The sequence below is a fragment of the Mauremys reevesii genome, linkage group 5, assembly GCF_016161935.1.
Source record: "Mauremys reevesii isolate NIE-2019 linkage group 5, ASM1616193v1, whole genome shotgun sequence".
Lineage (NCBI taxonomy): Eukaryota > Metazoa > Chordata > Testudines > Geoemydidae > Mauremys > Mauremys reevesii.
In genome coordinates this window covers 2623366-2646428 of record NC_052627.1, presented here as the reverse complement: position 1 = coordinate 2646428, position 23063 = coordinate 2623366, and the positions used below count along the sequence as shown (strand labels likewise).

The window sequence follows — 23063 nt, the reverse complement described above, 5'->3', positions numbered from 1 at the left end:
TAGCTGTCAGGAAAGCATTCATTCAGACCCTGCTTACACTCACTTGGTTCAGAGAGAGACCTGAACATTTTTTGTTACAACCATTAACCACAGGGACGTGTGAGAGATGATGTGTACATTGCACTGTAGTTACCTTCAGGATAACTACTAGGAAAACATACACAAAGCTGTCAGATAACTGAGGCTTAAGTAGTTGGACACGCTTCTTTTCCCTTGCCAGTTATTTTATAGAGATTAAAGTATAGTCACCTACTTACAGTGAATGACAGCATAGAATGCAGGTGTTATCCAGCCTTTTAATACCCACTTTGTTTTTGTTTTCTTCGCAGTTTCTTACTTCTGTTCATATTCAAGTGACAGGTAAGAAAAAACAACCCAGCAGGCATCTGGAAATGCAAGTACATAGCTCAAAGTCCTCTTCCACACTCAGACAGAGCTCCCAGCGTACCTAATGGGAGCTTTGCCTGAGTGTGGACTGCAGGCCTGGCTCCAAGGGGATTCATCGGGCTGGGGCTAATGTCATAAATATCAGGAGGCAATGTCTCCTGCTGATGAGGGAACTTGAATGAGTAAAGCAGTTACATTTCTTACAATGCTGATGTGCTTTTGGAGGTCTGTGTCAACTGGTTATTACAAGAATTATTCACATTATTTCAATGTAGCACCTGCAAAAAAAAAAAATCTATTCCATGATCTAGATGTTTGTAGTAGTGTACAGGTGTGTGGTGCTGACCCTGACCGGCTTTGTGAAAGAGCAGCCTGTGAATGCATGCGGGTTAATGTGAAAGACCATTCTGTCCCAACTAGAAGAAGCTCTCACCAGAAATTCCCATGCATACAAAACTGGAGACATGCTAGTTTTGATTATACTGCCCACATAAAGAGTAGAAATGCATTCATTGTATGCAGAGGATCTGGGCTTATTTATTTTAATTTGTAAAAAACCCCAAATACTAGACCAGTATAGTCAATTTCATCATTTCCCCTGTCAATGGGACTGCACACGTGCTTGAAGTTACAGACTTATGTAAATCATTTGCTGGGCTGGGACCTCAGAGAGTCGTTTTCTCCTGTTTGTGGGAGTCTTTCACGTGACAGCAGAGGAGAGAATGACATTTTTTTAAAAGCAGGAAAATGTGATTGATAAAAAAAACACAAAAATTGTGGGTGGAATTCAGGGGCAGGAGTGGGACATGAAAATACTTTTAACTTATTTCTGTAAAGTGACAACATTTCAAACTGAAGGTCTCCATTTGAGATGTAAATTACAGCCATCCCGTCATTTTTAAAAAACAGCATACAAGCAGCAGGTCGTCTTGGTGTTTTTCGTGCTTCTTGAGAGGAATCTGTTGCACAGAACATATTTTGTGAGGTGGTTTGATTCTTAGGAAAACATAAAGCATTACAGTCAGACTTTCCTTCTAATCCATTGGCTATAGTTAGAAAACGGATCTAGGCCAACGTGGCTGAGTAAAGGTTAGAGAGATATTAATGAGCCCCTTCTGCTGAGAGGATGCCCAGTAATAATCTCATTTTCAGTAAACTAGTTTATCTATTGCTAAATTTATGCTGTGACAAGGCCGGAACTAGAAATAGTTCTAGATGAAATTGTAATTGGCCCGTTGCTGCTTCGCAAGGGAAGACCATTGTAGAACAACTTGACTTGGAGTTAAAAAATGAAACTGATGCTTGGCTCCTTAAATGACAAGGCCACACCTGGACATGTTCTGCCATGAGCTGAAGGCACAGGACCAGAGTTTCATGAGCAAATCCCTCTGAAGCTCATGGGAGTTGTGCTGATCTTTCTGAGAGCAGAGTTTGTACATGATGTGAGGATGGTAGAGCTTAAGTATAATGAGCATGGTCCATTATCTTGCCTCTTGCATCAAGTAAACAATAGACTGCCTAAAAGATAATCTGCGATTGCAGGCATCCTTCCAGCTTCCTGCGAGATGCTGATCTCCCCCATTCCCACTGACTTCAGGGAGAGCTTACTGTGCTCAGCATCTTGCAAGTTCTCAGCACTTTCAAATCGGGCCCCATGCCCTTAAGAGAACCCAATAGCATAATCACATCGTACATGCATTCTTAACCAACATCTCTCAGACACTGCTCCAGCCCCGCCCCCTCACCAGGCTGTGTTCCCATTGCCAGGCTAATAGAGAACCTGATCCAAAACCTAGTGACACCATTGACTTTAATGGGCGTTGGATCAGGCCCATAGTGCATAATTTGTACACCTGCTTCTGTTCAGTTGCTAAGGGAAGTGTCACAAAGTAAAGGGAAGCCACCAGCCCTCTTCCTGCCTGGAGAAAGGGTTGAATAGACACCAAGGATGTCAACATATGAAATATGGGACTTATGGAGAAGGAGGAAGAATTTGATGGCACTTCATCTATTTTATTGGACTCTTTTGCCACTAACTTCCAGCAAGCAGAGAGGTTGTTGACAGAGGACTTAGTCTGATTCTAATTCAAAGACCTTGCAAATACTACTGAACTGCTAAATCAATTGCTTGTATCCCTTCCCTGATTGGATATGCAGTCTGAATATTTAATCTTGCAGCCGCATCTGGGTAAACACCAGTCAAGTGTGCCTGCCCATGCTTCAGACACAGACACTGTATAAACAGACACAGACAATACTTTGTTGGGAATTCTTGATCATCTTACCTTCTTTACAGTGTAACCATCTTACCTTCTTTACAGTGAAGCTTTTAGGGATATGGACCATGCATTTAGTGTGTTTCTGCAGTGCCTTGCACATTGTGGGTACTAGTGGAAACAGGCAAACAACATTAATAATAATAGTAATATAATAAATTGATCTTAAGTGTAAGCAGTTTAGTGCAGGGAATGTGACTTAATCTGTACTTGTAAAGCACTGTGTGAATCATTTTATTTAATAATCATGATGATGATAATGATGCATGCACTTTTGTGTGGTGCTTATTCTGTTTATTTTTGTGTTGCCTGGGAGAATCTCTGATCTCCTAGTCCTTGTGTATTAATATCACATTATTAAAACAATAAAAAATGCTTCCACATCAGCCCATCTCCATGAAGTCTTAATCCTGAATTTTTCTATGCAATTCTGGCTACTACTGTAGACTACTGTAACCGAAAAAAACTGGATTATGAGTTCACCAGAGAACTGAGCAAAGGAGAAGCTGGACTGAGAGGGAGAGAATTCTTACATCAATAGATGTACTGAAAAGATAGGTCATGTTATAGAGACAATGACTAGCCAGGCCCATTACTTAAAAAAGATTCAGTGTTCTTTTGTCACGTTGGCTTCATGATGAAAGTCTTTGAGTGACTCAAGAATTATTTAAGGTTCAGAATACTGTAACACCTGCTCTGTGCTTGTTTTGTCAGTCTCTGCGTTCAATTGCTCATGTAACCTTGATTTGCATTTACTAGGATCCGAGAACTAGCAAGGCCAAAGAAGCCTAAAGCAGCTTGGGAGAACTATAGTAGGTGAGTGGAAAACGTACAAAGCTTTGGGCCTCAATGGACAACAGTCAGATAATGAAAGGTGGAGCGTGTCGAGAATGGGTTTCTCCTGCACTGGCGAGCTGTCTCCATCTGACATCTGGGAAAGACAAGAGAATGTGGCTTTTCATTTACAGAGCTAGAGAATCTAAATTCATCCACAGAAGCTGTGGTCAGGGCCAGGCTAAGACATGAACATGTAGTGCTTACACCTTGATCTAGCACTGGTTGTGGTCAGGATTACTGTAGTCATCAAGTTTCACCTGCCGCTTGGGTGGCTGTACATTTTGCCGGTTCTTGTCATGCCTGGCCAGTTTTTGTTCCCCTGCACGTTTTGGATAGTTGGGAGGAGAGCAAGGGGGAGACTTATCACCCACCCTTACCAGTGTGTTTAAAGGCTGGGAGATGGCCTCTCCTGAGAATGGACATGCCTGGGGACGGCGGGATGGAGCAGGTCATGCTGTTCCTCAGGAATGGCATTGAGAGGGCTGCTAACATTGTGCAACAATAATGGTTGCAACCAATAAACATGCACGTTGCTCCTCAGTTGTTTTGCAAGTTTGGAAGAGCATCAGAGGCTCAGTGCCAAGCTTAGTTTAGTGATCATCTAACCGGGAATTTTGTTTCCCTTTTGTTCCCTGTTTTAACAGTAGGTTAGAATGGGGAAATCAGGAGACAATTTGGCCGCTCTCCCTGAGTGCTTTGACGGCTCGGCCAACACCAAGAATTATGTTTCTGGCCAAACCCAAGAAAATTTTCAATGGTGACCTTCAGCGCAGGTTGGTTGTATTCAGGAGCACTCTTCCTTCTGCTGGAAAACATTCACTAATGAATGCAACAGCTTAGGGTTTATTGATAATAATTAATACAAATAAAGGCATGACAACTGTACAGAGGTGAATCCAGACCATTGGGCAAGGAGAAGAAAGCAGAAGTTTCTGCACGTTCACATCATCACTGTAGCCCAATCCACCATGCACAGCTTCCCTCTGAGATCAGCTCAGCACAGCTGCTATCTTTGAGTAAGGCAATTGTTCAATTTTGCCATCTTAAGGTGCCTGTAAGTTTGGCTGAGTTCTGCAATTTTCTGGATGAAAAGGGGCTGCAGAAGTGTAAAGCATTTATTATAAATGTCTCTAAATAGAGTGTTTTTTCAGTGTTTCCCATCTATTCATCTTTGTGGTTGTTTTGGTCAGTAAATGTTGTTGCTGAGATTTTCAACATGGGACTAATGACTCTGGGTGCTGCCATTTTCAGGTGGCCAAATTGAGACACTTGAAGGAGTCTCATTTTTTCAGAGGGCAGGCACTCAGCACGTTCTGAAAATCAAGCCGTCCTTTTAAGGTGTCTCAGGTTGAGCACCCAAATACTGAGTCAGCAAATCACTAGTCACTTTTGAAAATCCCAATTCTTCATAATAGAAATCTTGGTTCTTCATAATATAGTCTCCTTCTAAATATATGTTTGTTCCAAAAAAGTGGGAGCAGGTTGATTTTTTTAAAGGGAAATTGGAAAGGTTAAGTTGTACTTCGGTTTTAATTCAGGCTTCCTCCAAAACCTGGCAGGCAATACAGGGATTAGATAGAAGGGTGGAGCAGCTGCTGGGCTGTGAGAAGGGTATGACTCGCATAATGGGAAGCTGTTGTTGCTGGAGCAACAGTTTGTTTTATTAGAATTCCAGTGACACCAGGTTCAGCCTAGTGCCAATTCGATCTTGGTTTCCATGTGGCGTGTGGCTTTGGAGTGGAACGTTGGGTGTTGTATGGCGCGTGACTGATGGTGTCTGTGTCTGTGTAATGTGTGTGGGTGTGGATTGTTATACCCTGGCCCAGGTGCAAAGCCCTGGGTCCTATGCAGCATTAGACCAGGATTTATGTGGCACTGTCCCCTGCCCAACCTCTCTCCCCTTCACTGGTCACCCATTTAGTCAACTGCCTGTCCCACATGTGCTGCCACTTCAAAGGCATAAAGATCCAGCAGCTTGAGGGTAGAAGGAGCAGAGTCCCACTCCAGAATTCGGTAGCTGGTGTGCAGGGCCAGGTGGGAAGACTGCCTGGTCAGAAGCTCTGGGCTTGCTGTCCACTCCACCTCCCTCCTCCCCACCACTGTAAGAGCACAGGGTTCTACAGTGATCTGCTAACTTGCACAGGGCTGGGGCTGTCTTTGACCTCTCCATTTCCCCTGGTCTGCAGGCCCCTGCACCCAAAGGCCTTCAGCAAGCCACAGCTGTCCTGTCTTGCACAGACTGTCCGATGCCCCAGGGCTGAGACCCTTGGGAGCAATGCCATGTGTGCTCTCCCAGACCATCGCCCTCTCTCCTTCATGACCTTGTTGTTCCATGAGAAGGAGAGAAGATATGCATCCTTCAGCAAATCGTCTACATCAGGGGTCGGCAACCTGAGGCACATGTGCCAAAGGTGGCATGTGAGCTGATTTTTAGTGACACTCTGCTGCCAGCCCTGCTCAGCCCACTGCCAGCCTGGATGGATGGAACCCCGGGCCAGCAGCGGGCTGAGCAGGGCCAGTGGCCGGGACCCTGGCTGGCAGGGGCTGGCTGATGGAACCCCAGACCGACAGTGGGCTGAGCAGCTCAGCCCGCTGCCTGTCTGGGGTTCTGTCTGCTGCCCGTGCTGCCAGTCTGGGGTTCTGCCCGCCGGCCCGCTCAGCCCGCTGCCAGTCTGGGGTTCCATCCGCCAGCCCTTGTAAATGTAAAATGTATGACTGGCACGCGAAACCTTAAATTACAGTAAATAAATGAAGACTTGGCACACCACTTCTCAAAAGTTGCCAACCCCTGGTCTACATTGTGTAAATTCCCCGTGTTCAACAAACATCCCTGTGTCACATGCTGATGAAGAGAATGGAAAGATATATGAATTAATAGGGTAGAATTTGTCGCATGGAATTTTGTTAACCTACCAGCCTGCTTGTGATGATATGGAAGAGGAGCCAGGACACCAAATGAGGGCATATAGACGAGAGCAGAATATCGTCCAAGGAATGTGGCTGTAAGGCAACAAATTAACCAACCCACTGCCAACAGCTTTCAAGAAGAAAACATGCCCTAACAAGTGTTATTTAGTTCCTCTTTCATATTTAAAATGCCCATCTTGAGGTATAGGTGAATGATTATTACCATTATTAGTTATATTGTGGCAATGAATCTTCAGTTTCATTAACATCTGCCAATTGTATTCATCATCATAAAAATCTGTGTATATGGAGATATACCTATATCTCATAGAGCTGGAAGGGACCCTCAAGGGTCATTGAGTCCAGCCCCCTGCCTTCACTAGCAGGACCAAGTACTGATTTTGCCCCAGATCCCTAAATGGTCCCCTCAAGGATTGAACTCACACCCCTGGATTTAGCAGGCTAATGCTCAAACCACTGAGCTACCCCTCCTCCAGATGAGTATTGTTTTTCATAACTTACAGATTTGTTGGAAAAAGGCAAAGCCAGGGGACAAACTGGCCATACGGCTACATAGTTCAAAGTTGTTCCAGGGGGACAATGCCCAAGTTTGCAGTTCTCCGGTAGCAGTTTCAATAAAGTCCCAAAAGAATAAACAATATTTTTTGCTTATCAGGTGCTAATCATGGAAATCATTCGCCAGTCCCTTCCTAAAGGTTCACTGTCCCCAATGCTTTGTAGACCCCAGGGGCCTAACTGCAGATTTTTTAGCAGAAGGTTTCGCTAAGTGCTTATAAGTCTCAATTCCTGTTTTGAAATAATTACAAGAGGGGGTGGTTTTGGTGAGGAGACTAGGCCAGAGCTCTGTCAGGGTGTAGAGCAGATTTCTAGCCCCTAAGGAGCCATAACACCTGTGAGAATGTGTCTATGCATTTCTTGTGCTGTTGAATATGATGCTCAGTAGCCAGAATAAGGATTGGGGATGTCATGACAGTACAACTGTATTTGTTTCTCTTGCCATTGCCACTAGTGTCTTGTCTCTTTCCTACTCAGAATTAATACAAAACATTGATTTACATATACAAAACAAAATGCCAGTGTTCAGTAAAGTCGGTACTGTAGGTGGGGTGAGGATAACAAGGCGATGGGGAGAAGCAGTTGGGAATCTGGACTACCGCATTGTAGTCCCATCTCCACCACTGATTTATTCGGTGTGGCCTTGGACAAACCACACTGTGTTTCATTTTCCCCATCCATAACAGTGGGAATAATCATCCTGACTCCACCTGCCAAGGGGGTTGTTATGAAGCCAAGTTAATTCTGTGCTTCTGAGACCCTGACATGAAAGGAACTATAACAGTGCAATATATTATTAAATGTTATACTTAGAAGGATTCTAATTTGCATAAATAAACAACAGAGCTATTGTGGGATATGTATTGTAAAGTAGTTTCTCAAAACTGCCCATAGAAAGGCCTACATTTTCACCCCCCACACACGCCCCCCATTGTGCTTAAAAAGTCCTTTGTTCATGCAAGCAAGCAGGTATTTGCATGGCCAGGTTGGGTAATCCCATGTGCAAATACCCATTTGTTTAGGCAGTGTACCTAGTTTGAGTGCAGAAATGTGGATTTTTGCATGTGCAATGTCTGTGTATGGATTTAAGTTATCCTGGTTTGGCCATGCATGCCTGTTTGTCACTGTTTTAATGAGATTATGGTCCTGGCTGACTCTCTTCATTACTTCTTCCATGACATTCCCAAAGGTGCCTCTTCTTGTACAGCTGTGGCCGGATGTCAGAGATCTGGCAGCGCCCACCATTGATGGATTTAGCTTTACCATCTCCTCGAATACTGAAGTTGGCAGAACCTAAAAAATACCAAACAGCGTACTTAAAACAAAGGTAAAAAACGACACAGCTCGTATTGTGCTACAGGTGTTTCAAGTGGGTTTTCAGCATAATTAGCGTTCAAAGCAGTATGCCTGGTTGGAGTAGGAGCAAACCGAACAGGACCAAAAAAGGGGGGAGAGCAGAGGTGCTGTGTAGCTGTGCTCTGTGTGGCACTTGCTGATGACCTGTAGCTAGCTGGCTGCTGTCATTGTGTGGACTTGCCTCATTCCAGCTGCCAAACTGGGCTGAAAGAAGCTAAGCATATAATCATACATGTAGTTCTTTCCTCTCCTTACCTTGCCATACCCTGCACAGGAAGAGAAGTGGCCAGCATAAATGTGAATGGGAGGGCTGAAAATCTCTGTATTTGTGTGGCCAACAAACTCCACACTATGAAAATGATTGAGAACCATCCTAGAGAGCACATCATTATGTTAGGGACTCCTTCAAGGCCAAAACAGGTGGTATACTTGGAATAGGCAAGGGCTATAAATGTGAGAGAAGGATACATTTACCATAAACACATATTCGTCTGAAGAAAAGAATGGAGCACTGGATCAGATTCAGAGCGCAGTCCTGATGAAACAGACCCTCCATAGAATTGACCATAGGCTCTGAGAGAGTTCCTTTGTCTCTGGGTTTGGCTAGATTAGGAAAAACGGTGAGGATAGGTCTGGATTAGCTAACACACATTAGCTGCCCCTGAGTAGGGCTGGCTGAAAATAGTCAGTCCAAAACGTTTTTTTGACATGAAAATGGGTTTTTGACTAAATTAATTTTTTTGCAAAAAGCTTCTGTTTTCCATGGAAAAATTTGATTAGCCAAATTTGGAATGGTGGAAATAGAAGTGTTTCAATCTGGAAATGTTGCAGTGGTGCCTTGTGGGAGTTGTAGTTCAGTTCCCTCACGTCTCCATTCTTCTCTATCTGCCAGGCTCTCCGATTAGACTATTGCCAAGGACTCCATGATACACTGCCTCCCACCTCCAAAAGGGGAGACTTGGTGAAACCAGGGAGCCCAATTTATAGAGGAGAAAGGGAGCATGAGGCATCTGAACTACAACTCCCATGGGGCACCGTGGCCACATTTCCATATAGAATTTTTTCAGTTTTGGACAAATTTTTTGGTATTTGAATTTCTGCCAAAAAAAATCGGATTATTCTGTGGAAAATTAGATGAAAATGAGTGTTCTTTGCATTGGGAAAAAAGGGGGTTGTTTCCCCAATAGCTCTTCCCTTGGCCTAATGTCCATCTCTTTTCCAGGTCTAGACAAACCTTGTGTGACCATAACCTCCCTTAGCAGCTGCATTCCTCAGCATCTGTGCAGCTGTCAGGCTCCAGGGTGATGTTGGTGAGAGTGGGAGACAGGGTGTGAGCAGGGCTGAGGAGATGAGTGACCACTAATCTGGCTGCCTTCATAAGGACATGTGAAACTCACCTGTTCAATATAACTTCCTCACGGCTGCATCTAAAACGTCAAAGAGGAGGAAAATGAGGTGAAGAGATTAAGGGGAGAAAAGATAGTGGAGTGGGTAGGAGGAGGAAGAAAGATGAAAAGGAAAGAAGAAAGGAAACTGTCTGACTTCCTCTGAGGAAGTAGGGAAACAAATTAAGCCCTGGGCTTGGTTATAACTCTTGGGGAGAGACAGATTCTGCTGTGATGGCCCCACTATCAAGCTCTGGATAGACATCAGAAATGGTGAACCTGATCATAAGAATTCTCTGCTCTGGGTCCATTTAGGGTAGCAGCTAGGGGACAGGTATAGAATTCTTAAGAGCCCCCCCTGCAAAGTGCAGTACCGAATGGCTTATCTGTTTTTCACCAGAGAGATGGGCTAACCAGGCAGCAAGTTGTTTGCAGTGTAGACAAGGAAAGGCCCCGTTTATGGTGTCTCCCAAGAGAAGCAGAGGCAGAATGTGCTTGGGGAACAGACAATCAAAACTAGCAACTGTCCATCCCCAAGTTTGCAGCACCAGGCCATGCACTGTGTGCACCTTTAAACTGGGAACTGGAGGAGTTACTGAAAGTCAATGGGATTTGGGCATCACTGCAGATCTACTTAGGATGCCCATATTCTTTATTTTCAGCTGCCGCCTTTTGCTTCTTCCCCAAGTGAAAATGCTCCCTTCCCCCATTTTGTTAAACACTGTTCCCAGCCTTTGATCTGAAACATGAGCTTGGGGACGGGCACTATCTCCTCGGGCACTTTTTCTATCTTGCTTTGTGATGGGCAGAGATGTGAGATGACAGGATTTCCCCTCAGCCACAAAGCAGCTCATCGTCATTTCCTGGCTCTTTCTTTTGATCTCATTCACACAATCACCTGGCTCCCTTTGTGCATTTGACCACTGGAGTTATGCACCAGAGCAGCTAAATATTCATGTACAAAGTGGCTTAGACCATGTTTTGGTTCAGGGCTGATGGTTTTGCATCATAGCGAGGCGCACGGTGATGGAGGGTTTAGCAACGTAGGTGACAAAGAGAGCAACAACTCACTTTGCTTCCCAGTTCCATAATCTGAGGCAATTCAGTCTCGGGGTGGAGCACCCCTGGTTCATCATGTGGACCCCAGATCCCAAGCTTCATGCCTGCGAGAACCCTGCTTGCCTTCCACCCCCCTGGGTCCCTCCACAGCCATCGGGGAGGCAGGAATTAACCAAGGAAATAAAAGCTGCACTCAGCTATCAGGCCAGTGGCTTTATGTGGGCTGGACAAACCCACAAATGGCACAAGAGACCATTTGTGGGCCCCTGGGGAGTCTCACATCCTCCCTCCCGCCAGAGCATGGTGTCCTGAGTCCCCGGAGCCCAGACATACACACCCGCATTCACTAGCCCAAATCAGAATCCATCCGACCCCCAGCTCCAGTCCCAGAACCGGCACCTCCTGCCCCTGGCAGCACTGGCTGGTGCCTGGGTGGGGTATGAGCTGGGAGGGTGAATCCCGGTCTCTGCTGCATTGCCTGGCATCCATCTCTGTGTCACTGGGCTGGTCACGGCTCCTTGCTGGGTCCAGGTTGCTCCTTCCACCTTGCCATGCCATGCCCCCATTCTGCTCCCTGGGCTGACCCCTAGCCTGCAGATCCAGGCTGCATGTGGTCCTGCTCCCTCCCGCAGCAACATGTGCTCCCCACCTAACCCCACAGTCTTCTCCAGTCCCACCCCTGTGCCTGGTGATCATCCCAGAGCCCTCCAGGGCTGCAGCCAATCACTTGCCCCACCTTGGGCCAGGCGGAGCTCCTGCTCCGGAAAGGCATTCCCCTCCTCCAATGGGGGGTGGTATGCTGGCTTTAGGGAGTCAAGCCAGCCATCCCTTAGCCAGCAGAGCTCTGGGGCCAGCTCCCCTCTCTGCCTCCCAATTCAATCAGGGCTGGTGGGTAGGACTGGACCTTTCACACTGGACCCATGCCCATGTGGAGTGGGGACTCCACACCCAGCTCACTGCTTAGCAGGGTGATGGCTCCCTCAAGCACACCCCTACTCCAGATAATTTCATGCACTCCCTAAGTTACACCATCTCTATGGCTTTGGTTTTAGTTACACCAGGCATTAAATGAAAACCATTTTTTGGGCTGTTTGTTACAGCATCACCACCACAATCCTTGTAGACAAACTACAATAATTCTGCAACAACTTCGCTAGTTTAATTCAAATAAACAAACCTATTCTGGGAACACCCTGAAGCTGTGTCCATGTTGCATGTTTGTGTTTTTTTCTAGGCCTCGTAGTTCTCCAGAGTGGCCTGTGCCAACAGCTGCACTCACCTGTGAGGCTTCCCAGCGGGTTCTAGAACTTGCACGTCCCAAATCAGTGCATCCAGGCTTCCTGCTAGACAGAAAGGTGATGGTGATGTTCAACCAAACTGGGAAAGGGGAACCGTCGCTCCCCCCTGTATTGGCTTTCAGCAACAATTTCATTTTGGTTGCTGCAGCCTGAGGTTAGCCATGGAATAGACACAATGGCTTGTTCGCACTACAGAAACAGCTGGATGGTTCTGCCAGTTCAGGAGTTGGGGCACAAGTTGCTTGATATGCTTTTTAATTACTAGGTTAAGAAAGTTGTGCCAGACCTGCCATGGCTGCTCAGCCACACTAACTGATGCCATTTTTAAATCGTCTTTTTTCTTGTAGTTTAGTGGTGACTTAAATGTTAGCCTGTTTGCATGATTTTTTTTTAATTATTATTATTGCTTTGGTTGGTTGATAATAGTGGTGACAGAATACACCTAAACTTCTGTAAGGGTTTTGACTTGGTACTGCATGACATTTTGATTTAAAAAAAATGAGACTGATACAAAATTAACCTGGCACCCATTAAATGGATTAAAACTGGCTAACTGATAGGTCTAACTGTGCCTGTAAACAGGGAATCGTCATTGGGTCTGTTTCTAGCACGGTCTTGCAGGGATTGGTTCTAGGCCCAATGCTGTTTAACATTTTTATCAATGACCTGGAAGAAAACAAAATTATCGCTGTTCAAGTTTGTAGATGACACACAAATTGGGGGAGTAGTAAATAATGAAGAGAACAGGTCACTGTTACAGAATGATCTAGAATGCTTGGAAACTGGGCACAAGCATTTTAATAGTAAATGTAAATGGATACATCTGAGGACAGAGAATGCAGGTTATACTTACAGGATGGGGGACTCTATCCTGGGAACCTGTGACTCCAAAAAAAGATTTGGGGGTTGGGGTGGATAATTAGCTGAACATAAGCTCCCAGTATGAATCTATTGGCAAAAGAGATACGGTGATCCTGGGATGCATAAACAGGGGGATCTTGGCTGGGACCAGAGAGGTTATTTCACCTCTGTAACTGGCACTGAAGCAACTGCTGCTAGAATCCTGTGTCCAGTTCCAGTGCCCACAATTTAAGATGGATGTTGATAAATTGGAGAGGGTTCAGAGAAGAGCCACGAGAACAATTAAAGGGTTAGAAAACCTGCCTTAGAGTGATAGACTCCAGGAGCTCACGCTATTTAGCTTAACCAACGGAAGGATGAGGGGTGACTTGGTTACAGTCTATAAGTACATATATGGGAAACAGATACTTAATAATGGGCTCTTCAGTCTAGCAGAGAAAGGTCTAACGCAATCCAACAGATGGAAGTTGAAGCTAGACAAATTCAGACTGGAAATATGCTGTACATTTTTAACAGTGAGGGTAATTAACCATTGGAACAATTTACCAACGGTCATGGTGGATTCTCCGTCACTGGCAATTTTTAAATGAAGATTGGATGCTTTTCATAAAGACCTGTTCTAGGAATTATTTGAGGGAAAGTCTCTGGCCTGTGATGATCACAGTGGTCCCTTCTGGTATTAGAATCTACGAATCTACATGTTCTCTTTATGTGTTACAGCAATTCCAAAAGACATCTGGTGGGGGATTGAAAACAGACTAGTCTAAGTGGCCAAAAATAACTACAAGCCAAAATAATACTCTTGGCTATAGTGCATGATAAAGTGGGTTGGGAAAATGGAAAGAGCTGATTGGCTGCTAAGAATTCTGACCCCCTGTTGTTGCTAGATCATGCAAACCACATTTGGAATGTATTAGCCACCTTCACATCAGACATACTTACCCACCCGTACAAGGACAGAAGAAGGGGCCAGGAGCTGCAGCTCCCCCCTTTTTGATGCTATTGTACAGGAAACCTAAATTGAGAGTGACCTCTGAAGTCTCTCTTCCTCAGTCGGTCACTCTCTATTATGGGGTGAGAGGTTCAGGCAGGATCTCAGATAACATGAGTCATATTCATTCATGTACATAGTAGGGAAGCAGAAGTGCTTACACTGCAGGAATCACTGGGTGAGGTTCTGTGACCTGTGGTATGCAGGAGGTCAGACTAGGTGATCATAGTGGTTTCTTCTGGCCCCAATTATGACTATTGCAAAAAGAGAATTAAAAATCCCATTCCAGTACATAAATTACTCTCGCCTTTGAAGCTGCAAGTTAAGAGACCATCCTTTTTGTTAAAGTATTTTTAATGGAACATGAATATCTATATTTAACAAATAAATTTTATGACTGTCAGGAAGGAGGATTAGAAAATTGCTTTGTTGTGGGAAATATTACTGTCATGGATCAGGGCAACTGCACCTGTATCCCCCTCCATCCTTACCAAGGTACCCACTCTAGGTTGACAGCTCCTCAGCAATAACCTCTCTTGGGCAGAGACCTGTCTTTCTCCCCGCTGCCCAGAGATTTTCCAGGCTGCATGGTTTCCTGCCTACACTGTGATATTTCCAGCAAGCCAGACTACTTAACAGGCCAGTGTCTGCACTTTGCTTTCACTCTGGAGGCTATGAACAATGTAATTACCACACAGCTCTATCTAAGCAAGCACAATTATTCTTAAGATGAAAGCATAACAGAGAAAGGTGTTAATGACAGTACAAGAACCTACATGCCTTCTCAAAAGCTTACCAGAGGCTACCCCCGCTCCAACCTCAGGCTCTGGTCGGTGTCAGTCCTTTAAAACCCACTGCTGGGTTATTACCATGGTTACAAGTTTATAACCATCTCAGATACAGAACCAGAGCAATCATGAATATCTCAGTCTTTCCTGTATACAGCTTGGGCCTTTGATCTTGGCGTCATGTAACAGATGAGACAAAAGCCCACTCCTCAGCGCGGAGCTTCAAAGAGCTTGGTTATTGCATAACTGGAGATAGGGAATTTATATTCACCTCCCCCTGGGCATTTCCCCAGAAATCCCCTTCACAATTGTCCATTCTTGTCTGGCACATTGTTCAGTATAGTCCTTTGATCATTCACGCCTCACATCACAGCTGCCCTGCCCCCAGAGAGGTTATATACTATCCTGCCCCACAATAATACTTAAACTTTGCATTTAATATAATGGACCCCAAAGAAACTTAATTCAGTAAGGTCTTCCAAGATATTGCAGGCCATTGCCACATCCAGCACTATTACAACACAGGGAGAAACCTGCTTCTGCATTTTGCTCACATAACTCGTTCTGTGAATTCTATTTAGGTGTAGTTCAGTAATTTCATTTCCTTTCAATCAGCTGGCTAAAATAAAAAACAATAATATCCATGAATCCTATTAGCCACAAAAATATGTAATGCTAATGACGTTGTGTAACTGTTCTCTGGATGCTTTGTGCAATAGTTGGACTGTTTATGGTCAGTATTTCCTGTCGGTGTAGCTGAAAAATAGATGTAGTCTAGGAAAGCAACGTCTCCCTCTCTTTAATGACTTCTGTTGTGTAACAGTAGGGCTGTACGGGAGGGTACATGATGTATAGCCAGTTTATATTTTTGGATGCAGGTGTTTGCCTACTTCATGCCAGCTGTGAATGCCAAGAACAACATTTGGCTGAACTGACAGGATATGAGGGATAGCTCAGTGGTTTGAGCATTGGCCTGCTAAACCCAGGGTTGTGAGCCCAATCCTTGAGGGGGCCATTTAGGGATCTGGGGCAAAAATTGGGGATTGGTCCTGCACTGAGCAGGGGGTTGGACTAGATGAACTCCTGAGGTCCTTTCCAACCCTGATATTCTATGATTCTCTCTCTATCCCAGATACAATGTGGCCAGCAAAAGAAGATGAGTACAATACTCATGTCCCCAAAAGGCACTGCAGTCCCCTAGCTGATCTTGCAAAACTCCACTTGCTAAATTGTCAGACAAGCTTCTTTGTGCTTCCTGCCTCCCCCTGATGCTGTGCCTCCCCCTTGGGAGGAGCTTCCCTAAATACCTACCAAGCCACCTCACTGGCATCCTGCACCACCCTTCTTTTCCAAGAAGCATACAAAAAAAAAACCCTGACAATGGTCAGGCTGCTGGTATGCTTATCCCACTGTCCATCATGCTGACACATATTGTCTTTATGTTTCTTTGCACTCCCCCGTCTGTCTGTGTCCATCTGTTGTCTCTTGTCTTACACTTAGATTCAGTCTTTTTGTTCTGTGTTTGTACAGTACCTAGCACAATGGGGTCCTAGTCCATGACTGGGCCTCCTTGGTGCTACAGCAATGTAGAGTAATGAATGTAGTTAGGTGTTTGGCTGCATGTGTTTACTCCGTATGCCGTCCTAGCTCTGCGCAGGTAGCTGGCACAGCAGACCTCGAGTGAACTGCCCAATGACCACAAGATCTATCAAGCTGCAAAGGCATTTGGTCGGGTTTATTGTCAACGAAGCACGGTTCTAGCTCCCCAGATCAATGTCCATAGATACACTAGCACATGCATGCCTGTGGCAATGGACCAGTTCAGTGAATGGCGGGACTTTCCATTCCCCCCTCTGCTGGCCAAGGACACTCCCTCCAAGACTCCATTATATATCAATGCAAACAAGTTACGTATTGCCCCGCTGATGTAGTTAGGTGCCACCCATCACCTTTTACATGTTGGTTTGATCAAAACATCTCTATCCATCATGCTGTCGTCCTGACTTTATCTTTAGCATGGGTCAGCATGTTTCTGTTCTCTTTAGGGAATGTGCTGGTATCGAGGTATTCTGGTACCACCCTACTGGATGAGAGCTCTGCATGAGAGCTCTGTGCCTAGCACCTCTTTGGAATGTGTGTTTTTGCAATATCAGCCCTGTTCTTGCCAGATTCTGTGAGCGGGTCCTGCCTAGCTCACAGCCTGACTTTGATCACTACTTTAGCCCAGGCCTCAGGCCTTATTCCAGGCCTCTGCTACAAGGCTCTCTTTCTACTACATTCCTCCACTTTTTGTCTTTTTATGCAGAGGATGTTCACCCATTGTCCTGGAAAAGCATAATGCATGGACTGAAGATGACCCATTAGACTAAAAAGTGTTACGTAGTCACCTTACACATTCATGCCTCATCTGTCCTGTAATCTGCACATTCCCTCGTATGACTGATAGACAGATTTTATTTTTTAATTGTTTTTAGTTCCTTATGGTGGACCTGGGAATGTTAGGCCTGGGACTATGACTGATGTGTGGGGTTTAGAGTTGTTTTGGGATAACTTTTGGGTGACATGAGGAGGCCTTTCTACTTAGTTGGTGATTGATGAGAAGGGCTTTGGTCACCATTATAAGTGTATTGTGCTTATACTTTATAGAGTAGTACCAGTGTATAGATGGATATATATGAGGGATTACATGATTATTCCCTATAAGCCCTGCTAGAAGGAAACCTTTTTTTTGAGGTTTTTAAGGTCAGGCTTGACAAAGCCCTGGCTGGGATGATTTAGTTGGGTTTGGTCCTGCTTTGAGCAGAGGGTTGAACTAGATGACCTCCTGAGGTCCCTTCCAACCCTGAGATTCTATGATTCTATTCTATGATTCTATGAAAAGGTGGGGAGAACTAATACACCAGGCTTTAAAGAGTTCCTTGCAGGCTGCTGTGCTTGCAGGTGGATTTTATGGGGCCATTGCTCATCTGTTGTGGTGGATTCCTTCAGTAAATGGATAGAGGCATTTCCCACCAGGAAGGAAGATAGCCCTGCAGCTGCTAAAATGCTGATGATGGAAGTATTCCCCAGATGAGGACTACCACACAGTACTGATTCTGATAATGGACCTGCATTCATTGGGAAAGTATTCCGGAACATGGGTACATGGCCTGGTATTCCCTTACCCTTGCACATCCCTACCATCCTCAAGCTGGAGGGCAGGTGGAAAGTATGAACAAGTCTCTTAAAATTGAATTATCCAAAGTGTGCAATGAACTGGGAACAAATTGGGATATGGTGTTCCCATGGGTTCATATGAGAATCTGGAGCCGTCCAAATTGCATGACAGGATTTAGCCTTTCTGAGGTGCTCTTTGGAAGACCCATGCCTGTCTCGAAAAACTTGCTATACCCCCTAGATTGGGAAACTAAAAGCAATGGCAACAACGATCTAGATAAACAATCTTAAACACTGGTTGGGTACTGCCCAAGGGTCTGCTGCAGCAAAACCAGCTGTAGAACAGCAAAAAATGAATCAAGATGAAAACAGTGATATTAAGCAATGGCAAATTGGAAGCAGTAATGGTTAAAAGTGCACCAGCACCTATTGTCATATTTCCCCATTTTCTTTTTTAAAATTCATATGGGTCCCCCCTTGCTGGCAATTCATCGGGTCCAAATTTCATCAAGCTCTGTGGGGATTTGCAGGGTAGGTATTGGGGGTTCCCTAACTCATATTGTTCTGCCATGTTAGATCGCGATTCCTACAGAGGGCAGCTCGTTTACCTAACAGATCAGCGGTTGGGGTCCCCAGTGTAGTTAGATGTTTGGCTGCATGTGTTTCCTCCATATGCCATCCCAGCCCTGTGCAGGTAGCTGGCACAGCAGACCTCGAGCGAACCACTCAATGACCACAAGATCCATCAAGGTGCGAAGGCACTTGGTCAGGTTTATTGTCAATGAAGCACGGTCCTAGCTCCCTGGATCAATGTCTACAGTTATACTAGCACATGTATGCCCGTGACAGCTCAGTGACTGCCAGGTGGCTTCACCTTCCCGGGAGTCCTGTCAGCCCCCTCTCTTCAAGTCCAATAGGCCTTGGTTCAAACCAGGTGTACGAGGTAGGTGCCCGACATCAGACCTTCTATCCTCTCCTCCACCACACTGCCAGGTCCTTTACTGTAGGGCCCAGGGCTGGCAGGGATGTGACCAAGCTGCACACAGAGCGAGAGGGGTCAGAGCAGTGCTCACAGCTGGAGAGGAGCAGGAAGCCTGCTGCACCTGCCTGGAGAGATGGCCAGAAAGGTTAGGTGCTGAGAGTGAAGTTCAGGACGAGTGTAGGAGCCGGGGGAAGAGTAGCACGATCGAAGTCTGTGAGGGTCTGGGAAAGTAATACAGTACAGTGGTTGGTGGACCATAAAGAGCCTGACATTGTGGTGGAGAGGCAAGTGGAAGGGCTGATGTCAGGACAAGTACCTTGCACATCTGGTGAGAAATGGCTTTATTGTACTGAGATCCCCTGGGGCCCATTGGGACTGCTGCTGCACTTTTCCCAGGCCCAGTAACTCCTGGCTGCAGGCCTGGAGACTAAGCAGTTCTGTGCCATCTATATGTGTGAGGCATTTTATTCCCGCCTCTTGCTTTTCTTGCCTTACAGATCAGCCTTTGCCCAAAATAGCTTATGTCCAAATAAATCTGTTAGTCTTTAAGGTGCCACCGGACTCTTCGTTGTTTTTGTGGATACAGACTAACACAGCTACCCCTCTGATAGATTAGCCTTTGTGTGCCTGGGGCACCCCTGATGATTTTCCATTGGGTGGCTGCCAGGTACACTCGCACACACAAACTTTGGAAAGCCATCTCCTTTTCTCTCTTCACTTATAATCCCTGTATTCTCCTCCTATGGCTGCTGTTTATCCACCCTTGAGCACAGTATTGTGAACACGCCACTGTAAACAGTATCTAAGCTCCTTCCTTTCCATTGCCTGCAGCTCCACCAGATGCGTAGCAGCAGTTCCATGACATCCTTGGCACACCTGTTGTTTCCTCCCATAAAGAAGGCCAACACCCAAACTTCCAAACAACATTCAGCAGGGGTTGGTTTGGGGAGCCAGGGTGACATTTCCAGGGCCCCTTGAGTTCAATGGGATTGGTGCTCCTCAACCACTTAGGCACTTTTGAAACTCCCACCCTAAGAGGAGATTTTTAAAAGTTTCATTCTGCATGTTTCAATGAAGCTTTGTGGCTTGCTGTCTAAGTCTGACTTGGTTACTGGTATGTGTCACAGATCAAACTTTTCAAACTTAGGCACCTAAAGCTAGGGACCTACGTCCCAGGTTAGGCACCCACATTAAAAATGGCCTGATTTTCAGACAGCTCCCACTGATGTCAGTGGGAACTGGACATGTTCAGCTCCTCTGAAAATCAAACTCTTATACAGGTGCCTAAGGTGAGAAACTTGCCTGTGATAATATTGGCCTCTAACATCTAACAGACCTGTGTACTGGTTTATTTGCCCTCTGTAGGTTGAAACACAAATTACAGACACTGCGAAGATGACTCTCACCCCTCCAAGAACACAGCGTCTTGCCCAGCCGAAGATTCAGAAGAATACTTTGTGCTACGACCGGGGAAGTCCCGAGTCCATGATCTGTCCAGTAAGGCAATGTGGCTGCAGCTCCTTGGTGTGGAGGGCCTTCCTCTCTATTGATGGGCTGTCATTGGTCTCCCTTAGATGACTAAGCAGACAATACTTATGCATTCAGTGTATCAAAAACAGCTTAGGGCTTCACAAGCCAGTACCCTCCTCCTTGCCCGCAGAGAACCTCTGGGCAATGGTTCTGGTGCAATCCCGGGTCAGGCTGTGCCATGGGTCAGGCTGGATCCTGGATGCCTGGCACATGGTGCTCAGACACCCTGAAGATGTGCAAGGCATGAACACGAGGCGGATGGATAGATGGCAGGTGGGTGAGATGGACAGGCTGGAGGAGAGCGGGGACTGGAAGGTCCAGCACTGCACCGATCCTCTCATTCTCCTCCATACATAAGGGCCCAGAGAAGCTGCTCTAGCCATTAGGCTGAAGTAGCTGCTGCAGAACAGTCCTGCAGCCAGTCTGTAGCCCGGGACAAGGATTCTTTCTCCCACCCATGCATTTGCCTGGCACCTGATGTGGTTCTCAGGCTGGCACTGCACTTTGGACTTACCCCAGTAGAAAAAGGAGCAAATGTTGCAGCAGTACAGCTCCATTTGAAGCTTGTCCAGTTTATGGGAAGAGGGAGATGCAGTGGTTAAGATGGAGAGTGCACCATGCAGGGCAGCGAAGGTGATGCATGGAATGAAAGTGCTTTGGCATAGGATAGCCTGACAAGCCGGGGTGATATGTGATCTTTGACAAGTCACCTGCCTTCTCTGGCCTCAGTTTCTCCTCCCTGCCCTGTCCATGTAGACTGTAAAAGTTCTCTCACTGTGTGTGGGCCGTGCCCAGCACAGCAAGGCCTGATGGCTGTGGGCACCACTATAATACCAAAGATACGACCAAAGGGGCTAGGAGCTTGGGCAAAAGAGAATCAAGTCCAGGGCCAGGGTGTTAGAGGTTGGGATGGAGAGGAAAGGGCGGATTTCAGAGCTAGTGATGGGAAAGAACCAGCTGTGAGAGGGAAATGAAGGAGAAGAATTCCCTCAACTCCAGACCCTGCCCCTTTGTTCTGGTCCATTCCACAGACTCAGACTTCAGTCTCTAGCAAACCTTGGCTAGCTGAGATCCTGCACTCAGGACCCCTCTCCAATGAGACTAGTCTACGTGGTCAGGGGAGGGAGGAGAAACTGAGGCACAGAGAAGGGAGGTGACTCGCCCAAGATCACATAGCATGTCAGTAGCAGCTCCAGGAATAGATCCCGTGTCCTGGGTCCTAGACACTGGACAATGCTGCCTCCCTCCGTTTCACTTGTCTCCTTTCCTCCCTCTGCTCCTCTTGTTGGAGGTATCTAACGTAGCTCTTTGGACCAATGGGGCCTCTCTTCTCACATCACCATGTACACCTATGGCACTGTCTCCAGACACGCTGCCTTCCTGGGATGCTGCTCCGTGCAGTGCAGCAGCTGTCCCTTGCCCTGGCTCAGCTCCTGGGGGCGCGCCGGCTCACTCAGCCACTGTCCCCAGAAGCTGAGCCTGGGCAGGGGGCAGCCTGCTGCTGCCACAGCCAGGCACTCTCCCAGGCAGCGTCTGGGAGTGGCTCCGGGTCCTGGCTGCCAAGACAGTCGAACCTGCCAGGGGGGAGCTGGCACAGTGGGAGGATAGAGCCCCAGGTAATGGTGGATGGGGAGTGTGCAGGGGCCCTAGGCTGGGGGTGGGGTGGGGAGGAGCCACGTGGGGAGTTCACCTGCCCTCCCTTTAGCTGGTGTCCCCTTTTGTGTCCCTGCCACGAGTCGCCTTGATACATCCAGCGTGATAACGGGGCCACGTAGCCCAGGCCAGAGAGTACGGTGGTGTGTTTCTCTCCAGGTCTGGGCAGGACTGGACATGAGGTGCATTCTTGCTGAGGCTGAGCCTATGCTGGCAGGTTGGGGGAAGCAGCTGCAGGGTTTAGCAAAGACACTGTCAGCCCCTCTGATGGAGAGGGTGGGTGTAGCATTTGTCACTTGGGTGTATAACTTAGTAGGCTTGGTAGACTCCCAGCTGCTTCCCTAGGATCAAATAACAGCAGTGGCCAGGCAGTGTCTGGGCAGGAGGCTCCAGCCTTTTCTCTTGGCCATGGACTTTGCTACTATGATCCATGCCAGGCTGCTATGCTGGGCTGCACTGGGTACATCTTAAATCCCTTTGGGAAGTGGTGTCTCCTGACAGGAGAGTATGGCACTGGACTGCAGATTGGCACTGGCTGCCCAGTGGCTTCCTAACATTCAGCCCAGCACTTCACGGCAGAATGCTCCTTTGGCTTTAATCTAACAGCTGTACTTTCAGGACAGAACTCAAGGGGAGCTCCTCCTGTGGTTCCTCTCACAGGTATCTAGGTCTGCCCAGCAAGCAGTAGCAAGTGTTCGGACACTAGAGTTGGCTAAAGCAAAAGTGGTGTCACCTGAGTATCTGCCTGCCTGTGATACTGAACGGCCAGTGACAAAGGCAGCAAAGCATGCAGTGACTACGCCTAGGATTGAGGAACTGGCCCAGCCGTGCAAAAGGTATGTGCTCACCAAAGGGGCTTGCTAAAAGGAGAGGTGAGAGGTTGCTCAGATGTGCAGAGAGCACTTTTCTTTGTCATTGTTCCTGTGTCTCACCAGCTGGGTCTATGGCCATTTCGTACAGAACGTGGAAATGTATTAAGCATAATTAGTTCTTGTAGAAACCCAAAAGCTAGTTGTGCTGT

The 23063-nt window shown here is 46.5% G+C and overlaps 1 protein-coding gene across 4 annotated transcripts in view; it reads left to right on the top strand.

Annotated features, from left to right (window-relative positions):
• Positions 1 to 23063, top strand: part of THEGL (theg spermatid protein like) — a 60908-nt gene that overhangs the window by 30120 nt on the left and 7725 nt on the right. For 2 of the 4 annotated variants that reach the window (XM_039542447.1, XM_039542445.1), the window contains exons 2-8: positions 330 to 360; positions 3423 to 3479; positions 4148 to 4273; positions 8173 to 8310; positions 12018 to 12138; positions 20225 to 20356; positions 22703 to 22878. In XM_039542447.1, coding sequence (XP_039398381.1) covers positions 330 to 360; positions 3423 to 3479; positions 4148 to 4273; positions 8173 to 8310; positions 12018 to 12138; positions 20225 to 20356; positions 22703 to 22878 — 781 coding nt within the window. Of the gene's footprint in view, positions 1 to 329; positions 361 to 3422; positions 3480 to 4144; positions 4274 to 8172; positions 8311 to 12017; positions 12139 to 20224; positions 20357 to 22702; positions 22879 to 23063 lie in introns of all 4 variants that reach the window. The other 2 variants (XM_039542446.1, XM_039542444.1) reach the window with 1 other exon arrangement.